At 35.2% G+C, this 8857-nt stretch overlaps 4 protein-coding genes across 11 annotated transcripts in view; 1 reads left to right on the top strand and 3 right to left on the bottom strand.

The window, feature by feature from the left end:
- The window catches only part of LOC105107493 (probable disease resistance protein At5g63020), a 3801-nt gene extending 2863 nt beyond the window's left edge, over positions 1 to 938 (top strand). The window contains exon 2 of the mRNA XM_011001431.1: positions 16 to 938. Coding sequence (XP_010999733.1) covers positions 16 to 938 — 923 coding nt within the window. The remainder of the gene's footprint in view (positions 1 to 15) is intronic.
- LOC105107466 (probable disease resistance protein At5g43730) overlaps positions 1 to 3918 on the bottom strand; it is a 28166-nt gene extending 24248 nt beyond the window's left edge. The window contains exon 1 of one of the 2 annotated variants that reach the window (XM_011001393.1): positions 2582 to 3918. In XM_011001393.1, coding sequence (XP_010999695.1) covers positions 2631 to 3485 — 855 coding nt within the window. In that variant the 5' untranslated portion in view covers positions 3486 to 3918 and the 3' untranslated portion in view covers positions 2582 to 2630. The remainder of the gene's footprint in view (positions 1 to 2581) is intronic. The other variant, XM_011001392.1, reaches the window with a different exon arrangement.
- LOC105107467 (DEAD-box ATP-dependent RNA helicase 42-like) overlaps positions 1 to 8857 on the bottom strand; it is a 38852-nt gene that overhangs the window by 24757 nt on the left and 5238 nt on the right. The window lies entirely within an intron of this gene.
- LOC105107491 (uncharacterized) overlaps positions 7228 to 8857 on the bottom strand; it is a 2537-nt gene continuing 907 nt past the window's right edge. Inside the window, exons 3-6 of the mRNA XM_011001430.1 lie at positions 8695 to 8711; positions 8468 to 8497; positions 8159 to 8390; positions 7228 to 7915 (exon numbers count right to left, since the gene is read on the bottom strand). Coding sequence (XP_010999732.1) covers positions 7443 to 7915; positions 8159 to 8390; positions 8468 to 8497; positions 8695 to 8711 — 752 coding nt within the window. The 3' untranslated portion in view covers positions 7228 to 7442. The remainder of the gene's footprint in view (positions 7916 to 8158; positions 8391 to 8467; positions 8498 to 8694; positions 8712 to 8857) is intronic.

Here is an 8857-nt window from a genome sequence, read left to right as displayed (position 1 = left end):
GGACTGGAGGAGCAGCGCAGCCTGGTGCAGGAGCTAGCTCTTCTGGAGGGCTTACAGGCAACACAAATGAGACTCCAGGAGATCCATTACCTACTAGCTCTACAAAGCTAGTGGGTCAAGCATTTGAACAGAATACAAATCTGATATGGTCTTGGTTAATGGATGATGAAGTCTCGACAATTGGCATTTACGGAATGGGAGGAGTCGGTAAAACGACAATGATGAAACATATCCATAATAAGCTTCTAGAAAGACCAGGCATTTCTCATTGCGTGTACTGGGTGACTGTGTCTCAGGATTTCAGTATTGGAAGATTGCAAAATCATATTGCTAAATGTCTTGGCTTGGATCTTTCAAATGAACATGATGATCTGTGTAGAGCTGTTAAATTGTTAAAACAACTAAGAAAGAAACAAAAATGGATTCTCATTTTAGATGATTTGTGGAACACTTTTGAGTTACACGAAGTGGGAATTCCTGAGCCAGTCGATCTAAAATGTTGCAAGCTGATTATGACAAGTCGATCTAAAAGGGTTTGTCAATGGGTGGATAGACGACGCGAAATCGAAGTGAAGCCACTTTTGAAGAGTGAAGCTTGGAATTTGTTCAGGGAGAAACTTGGACATGACATAACACTTTCTCCGGAAGTGGAACGAATTGCAATGGATATTGCAAGGGAATGTGCTGGTTTGCCATTGGGTATTATTACAATGGCAGGAAGCTTGAGGAGAGTGGATGACCTACATGAGTGGAGGAATACATTGAAGAAATTGAAAGAATCAAAATGTAGGGACATGAAAGATAAGGTATACTGTGCATTATTTCCTGAAGATCATGAGATTGTAAGGAAGGAGTTGATAGATTATTTGATCGATGAGGGGGTAATTGAAAGAATGGAGAGCAGGCAAGAAGCGGTTGACGAGGGCCACAGATATTGATCAAGCTGTCCTTCAATGGAGTGTTCTTGTTAAAGGAAAATTCCAGCGTCAATCGATCATCATGGTGTCCGATGGAATTTTATGGAGAATTTGTCCTACTAGAAATAAATTGATATTTGATGATGAGATGCCGGATTGAAATATAGTTTTTCATTTGATTCTTCATCATCTAGCTAGCTTTATAGTAGAAGACTGGGGATGATAATTTTAAGTACTCAAGAACGAATTTATGTAGACAAATTATAAACACTTTGATCTTATTAGTCCTAAAATCAGATTCAAATAAGAGCTTTCATAATCCAAAAACAAGGCTTATCAGTTTACTTCAATCAAACAAACTTGATGTCAAAAAGGATTAAGGAACATGCAAAAATGGGAAATATAGAATCTGATATCTGGAAATGGTACAATTGTCCAAATAATCTCTAATACTCATTAAAGAACAAGAAAACACCAGCAAAATTGTTTGGATGTGAACAAGAAACGGAGAATACATGGTAGACTTATATAGATGTTGACGAAAAGCGTTGTACCACATCTCTTCTTTGATCTCTTGGTATTGGTTCAACAATTAGTCATTCAGCTAATATAATCAAAATCACCCTATATTTGGTTGTCTTATTTATACTCATGTTAAGAAAAATCAACTAAAATCGAGAGCATGAAAATACATATTCTTATGCTATGCATCTAGGTTAAGGGATATCATTTATTGACCAGTCTTCTATGTTTTCCAAAGTAAAAAACATTGACTAGTGTAAAATGCTAAGATACTAGCAAGCTCGTTGACTAGTGTGAATGTTGAGATACTAGCAAGCAAATGGAGGTCGAGGCTAAAGTTTCACAAACAGTGCAAGATGTTTCAGCTGAGCCTGTCAAAAAATACACTTGAAAAATAACATTACTACAGTATTGGAATAAAAAAAATAAAGAACACAAATAAAAGCAGCAGTTAAAGTATAATTATGCTAATTTAATTAAATTTGCCTTGAATTGATTATCAAAAGCTTTGACAAAATCCACTAAAAGGAGTCCTTAAAACAAAAAATGTACTGCCATTTTTTTTTTCTAGTTCAAAGAAAATACCATTAAATTTTGAAATCACCACACAGATATAATAATAAAATGACACATTTAGAATTAAGTTTCTCATCAGTAAAGTTTGTCTTGATTTCATTTTCTTCTTCTTCTTCTTTAGCCCTGTAAATACAAATAAACATTGAATTAAAAATTAATTTTGAAATATTTTTTTTAAAAAAGTAGTTGAGTAGTTGAAAATAATAACAAAATAAACGAAACTATAATATGAGTTGAGTTTATTCATTAAGCAACATAAATAAATAAGTTTTACTTGATCAATATAGAATCCTGCCTACAAATTCTACAACTTGGTCATTGATTTTAATATAACCAAAGAGCACTATGACGAAATAAAATTAGTGGTTAAACTATAGAGGAAAAAAAAAGAGAAGGATAGAAAATAAGATTTACCGTGACTAGAGAGCACTCATCCAGTATTTGGATGGCCATGTCCCTATGCAAGTCATGCATCTTGACAGTATTACCACCATCAATTATTTCCAATAAATTGATATTTTCTAGTCTATCAAGAATTGAGTGGCCCTTGTCAAGTGTTGCTTGCCTGTTTATCTCTATAATTATCTCCTCCTCGATAAACGACTCTATCAACACCTACCTTTCAATCTTATGGCGTTCATCAAATAATGCACAATATACGAAACATTGTTGTGCTGAATTATCTAAACAATCATAACTCAATCTTAATATCTGGAACATCTGATCTTCCATGTCCCAAAAATTTGATTCTTTCAATCTCTTCAATGTAATCCTCCACTCATGTAGGTCATCCACTCCCTTCAAACTTTCTGCTAATGTAACAATTCCCAAGGGCAAACCAGCACATTCCCTTGCAACATCTGCAGCAATTCGTTCTATTTCTGGAGAAAGTGGCTTGTCATGTCCAGGTTTTTCCATGAACAAAGTCCAGGATTCTTCATCAGAAAGAATATCCACTCTTATATTGTTTTGGCTATTCATCTGCCGACAAATCATTTCTGATCGAGTTGTCATAATGAGTTTGGATTCTTTCAATGGGATAGGAATCCCCACTTTTTGTGGCTCAAAAAAGTTCCACAAATCATCTAAAATGAGAATCCATTTTTGTTTCTTCGCTAGTTCTTTTGCTAACTTGACAACTCTAGACATATCATCGTCTTTACTTGAAAGATCTAAATTAAGATATTTAGCAATAAGATCTTGCAATTCTTCAATCTTGAAACCTTGAGGCACATTCACCCAGTAAACACTATGAGAAATATCTCGTTTTTCTAGAAGTTCATTACAGATATGCTGCAGCATTGTTGTTTTACCAACTCCTCCCATTCCGTAAATACCAATGATTGAGACTTCATCATCCATTAACCAAGACCGTATCACCTTCATGTCCTGTTCAAATGCTCGACCCACTAGCTTTGTAGAGCTGGCACTTGTGCCGGGCTGCACTAATCTTCCACTACTGTTCTCCATTAATCTAGCTCGTTCTGTGGGAAGTAAAATAGGTTTAGGATCAGTTTAGCTTGAACTCCATAAAGCATGGATTATATAAACCAAGAAAGACCAAATTGATTGAAACTATTAATGATCCTAATTCCAAAGATTCAAACAATAGTTCCATGTGAAAAACAAGATGGTAAGATAAAAAAAAATAAAAATAAAAATAAAAAACAAGAAAAGAAAGTAGAATATACCTTCCAAGCAAGCAAGAACGATGTTGAACTCCAGATGAGATGATTCGATTCAATCAGAAAACGAAGCACAGATCATGAGAAAGGTTTAAGAAATTTGGTGAGGGAAATTGGGAAGAACTTCTGCTTGTTGAAGTTGGTTGCTAAGGGATTCTTAATTTTGGATACGCTTTGACGTTTTGATCAAGAGAAAGGGGAGGAGAGATAGGAATTAATAATGAGACTACGATATTTATATAGGAAGTTTTTTATTTAAGGGTAGTTAAAGCAGCTAATTTAGGAAGTTATTTATTTAAGGGAACTAATTAAAGCAGGAAGTTATTGTTTTGCTAACCATGACTTCCTAAATTGATTTTCGCTGGAGTTTCCTGTTATTTCTGGCCAAGTGATTTTCCTTGGAGTTTCGATCTTCATTAATTGTTCTGGCTTTTTAATTAAAAAAGCCAGGACGTAGTTAACTGCGGTAAGAACGGAGGAAGACGGTGATCAAAGAATACCTTGCTCTGATACCAAGATAAAATTCTGTTCTGTGTTTTCTATATTATTCAGCACTTCTCAATGGTGGCTACATGATAAGTCTGACAAGCATGGTAATCCCGAAACTTAAGGATGGCTCCTATTATTAAGGACTATAACAAATAATATACTATTCCATTCTGCACACGTAACAACCAGGAAAGAGATACAAAGGAAATAGACGTCTAACAGATCCTTAGTTTTCATTTCTTTTGCAGGTATTTCTTTCTTGTGATATGTTCTTGATGTACGAGAAACATGCTGCTACCTTTGTTTGGAGTGCAAGACGTTGTAATGATTCTGCTAGGATGTGTTTAACAAACTCTACTTTCACTCTGCATGGTCAGACTTCTTGCCTAAGTGCTGTCCAGACTTTGAAGCACCTGCTGTTCAACTTGATTGTTTCGAGCAGGGATGGACTCGTATATTCTGTCTTTTTATTTTTTTTGTCAGTTCTGTGTCACTCTGGCTGAGTGTTGATTGTAACCTCCTTCATGATCTTAATTATCACTGTGTTAATCATCATTTTGTTCATTTATCCTCTAAAAAAGACAGTTACCTCTCTCTGATGAAGCAACTTGTTGGGTTGAACTCAGCTCTGTAACTCCCAATTGATTTAGTATATCAAGCCTGTGGGAAATGAGATGTAATCTGCGAGTAAAAGAGAGAAGCATGATTTCTGAATGTTGAATTCTACTAGAGATTTTGTCCAGGATTATGCCTTACACAATCCAGATAACTGATGGATGAAATCGGCTGAATGGCCAAACAGATCCACCAGCAAAACTCATGAAGTCATCGGTGAAGGATAAACGAGGCAATGAGATATTTTTGCATCTAGAATGAAAAGGGACGTCGGTGCAATGGGATATTTTTGCATCTAGAATGAAAAGGGAGTAACCCTTTGAATATCAGCGTTGTTAATCATACAAGAAAGGACCTCCATAGCGATCACAAATAAGCATGGAGACAATGGATCTCCTTATGGCATGTTATATTTTTGTATGATTTCGCTGTTAATCATACGATGTTAATTTGGCGTGTATATGGATAAAAAAGTGAAGAGGAAGACAAAAATATAGTATTGCTTGGAGGGTAGATTTCAAACCTCACTGATTAACCCTCCACGGCTCCACCAATTAAAAATCCAAGCGAACATGTTCGAATGGCTCTTGTACCAAACATTACCTTTCAAGATTGCGTGAACATTTGGAGGATTTAGACTTTAGACACCATGAAGAGAAAAGTAAAGTGAGGATTTAGACACCATGAAGAGAAAAGTAAAGTGCAGTCATAGAGAGAGAGGAAGGGAGGGGGGGGGGGGGCCATGATTTTTAGAGAGAGATAGTTAAGGGAAAACGCGGGAGAGTTCGTTACAAGTTCAACTGATATAACTGAAATTTATAGACAAAAATGTTTAGCACTGTGTGGTGTATTTTGTTACAAGAGGGGCCAGTACCGAAAGTCCAAAAAGTAATGCCTGTTTTTTGTGTTTTAAAGATATTTTTAAAAAGTTTTAAATTTTTTTTATTTCTTTCTTTGTTTAAATTAATATTTTTTTAGTATTTTTAGATCATTTTGATGCGCTAATATCAAAAATGATTTTTAAAAATAAAAAAAATATTATTTTGATATATTTTTTTAATAAAAAATACTTTGAAAAACAACCGTAACTCCACTCCCAAATAAGCTTGTGTAGCCTTGAAAATACTTTGTGAATGTGTATTGTCTTGTGCAAAACATTTTAAATGTTTAGTTTAAAAAATATTTTATATGTAATGTCGCACCCTCGCAAGCGAAGCGCGGCATTGCGGCGACTATGGATTAATTTCGGGGTCTTTTAGTTTTATGTTTGTGTAAAAGGAGTCGTCACCTAGTATTATGGTCACTAGGAAATCTAACTAGTCTTTCAGAGATTCTAAAGCAAAGAACTGGTTGTGTAAAGGAAAGATGTTAGCACCCCTAGTACGCCCTACCTAAGATAAGCTGCTTGGTGTTTGGTTGGTCTTATAATTGTTATGGTATTAATGTTTTCTAATCCCATCAGTTTTTCTTGATTTGATTCTAACTAAATTTATTAAGAAAGAAATCCAAGGAGATTCAATGTGCTTTACAAGCTCATTTTTCCTTTGGTATTTCCAGAGTTAGCGACTCGTAAATCACAGGGAGGAGGGATAAAAATTAGAAATCTAGAGTGCTTTAAAAATCAATTTTTTTTTTGTCTTAGTGTTTTATACTCTCACGGCTCGTAAACCATGGAGTAAAAAATATTGAAATGTCCTTGATTATAATCAAGGTTTCTTTCAAGGATGTGTGCGGATTTATTATTTTTAGAGAATTATTTTGGATATTTTTCACTCTGGGTTTCTTTATCCAAATATTAACAATGAATAATAACAAATTATTCTCAATAATATTTTGGATATTTGTCCTTTAAGGATTTCTTTATCCAAATATTAGCGGTGAATAATAAATGAATCCCCTTCAAAATAAAATTTTTATGTTTTTTGAAATATTGGTCAATACCCATTGGAGTTTTACAAAACTTTTTTTTTTTTGTTAATTTTCTAGCAAACATGAGATACACTCCCACACTTGGTTCAAAACAGGTATATATCATTTTTAGTACGTGAGGTCCAAAATTAAGTAACAACATGTTTTTTAATGGTGGTGATGTGGAGGAAATGGTGATAAAATAGATGGTGGTGATGTGGAGGAAATGGTGATAAAATAGTTGCAGTGATAGTGAAAGAAAAGATGCAGAGGAAGAGGTGGTGGTGAGAAGGAAATTGTGCTAGCAAGACAACAATACAAAAGGAGATGACGGTTGAAATGATTTAAAAATATTATAAGTATATTATTGCTCATAAAATATTTTGTTGATTAATTTTCCTATTATAAAATATTCTACGAAACAGGAAAATATTTTCAGAAAACAAACATGGAAAAATGTTTATGCTCTTATATGATTGCAATTGTTCTTTTGTATTTTTCTAATTGCCAATTGATTTGTGATTTTAAAACTGTTTTCACTACAAATAATAATGCATTTTCTGCATGCAAATGGTACAGAAGCTAAGCAACAGATTATCCATTCAAACTTTATACAAGTTCAGCACATGAAAGTTACATTACTCAGCAAAACTACACCTATCAAGCGTCAAAATTAGTTGCCTAAGTCTATACAGCATCTTCACAGACTGGGAGAGTGAGCCAACACCAATCACCATTGATCCCATTTGTTTATGAAGTCATTCCACATTGCCCCCATAATCGATTCTCGTAATGAGAAAGCCATGTGATCCTGAATGGAGGAAGCCAGCTGTATACCAGACTCGTCATCAATATCTGGCAATTCTGCCACAGCCGCTCCATCAACATTAGCAAACAACCAATCATCTTTCCCTTCGCGCCTGATGTAATTATGTAACACGCATGCAGCAATAACTATGTCCCTTTGGACATGAAATCCATATTGAGGGGCAACGTTAAGAATAGGAAATCGCGTTTTCAGCACATCGAAAGACACCTGAATGGTGTTTCTAAGGGAAGAATGTCGGTGATTAAATAGTTCCTGCGGATTTCTGGGCAGCTGATTGGCACCTCTAAATTCATGAAGGTGATAGCGAACTCCTGGGTACGGAGCAATAAATCCTTCCAGATTTGAGTATCCTGTGTCAACTATGTAGTATTTTCCTGTCAAATAACGGAGTGGGTAAGCAACCCAAGAAAAAAGCTAGAGAAAACAGAAGCTCCAAGTTTGAAAGAGAGGGCTTGTGTGTGCGCGAATGCAATTATAGATGAACATGGTTTGTGCGTGCAAATTAGACATGGAATACAGAGAGACCTCAATTCTGGGTAAAGCTACAAACTACCGCAAGTTTGTGTTATGTGAGCATGTGAGAGAGGGAGTGTGTGAGAGAGAGAGAGGGAGGGAACCTTCAGGTATGATAGGGAAATTCTGATCTGGATCATCAAGGACTGCTCTTAATACACGAGAATCTGCAGCAGAGCCTTCCCAACCCGGATAAATAAATATGAACTGCAAGTCAAATGTACAAGCAGCCAAAACATTTTGTGACAAAACACCTTTCTTATTACGAAATCGTGATTGGTCCTTGGCTGAAAGATGTGCAGGAACATGCATAGCATCTATGACACCGATACAATCCTGAACAAAAAGAAATCAAGTAAGTGGCATAAAATAATGCATCACAAAAGATATAGAATAGTTTTGCAGAGATATACCTTGAAATATGGATAGAATTGTTGGGAAAACTCGGAACAACCGGACACCAATTTATCCGGATCAATTCAGCGGAATACAATTACAATTACAATTCACAAGTCCCAATTCTTTCCCTCTTTGTGCAGTAAAACAGAATCAAACAATGATGAAAAATAATGCAAAAAATCACAAAATCAACACCAAGATTTTTAATGTGGAAAACCCGATGTGGGAAAAATCACGGCACCGTAGTCCACCTAAAAACTTCCACTATCAACAAATAATGGGTTCACAATCATTCTTCCTCAGATTCAACTAAGGGATACAACATATATATCATCAAGAACAACTTATTCTCGGATTACAACAAGATTAAAGGAGAATTATTTGAGAAAAACTCACAATACTGA

The sequence above is a fragment of the Populus euphratica genome, unplaced genomic scaffold (assembly GCF_000495115.2).
Source record: "Populus euphratica unplaced genomic scaffold, PopEup_1.0 scaffold161.1, whole genome shotgun sequence".
Lineage (NCBI taxonomy): Eukaryota > Viridiplantae > Streptophyta > Magnoliopsida > Malpighiales > Salicaceae > Populus > Populus euphratica.
The sequence above is the reverse complement of the archived record's forward strand: the minus strand, read 5'-3'. Positions and strand labels throughout refer to the sequence as shown.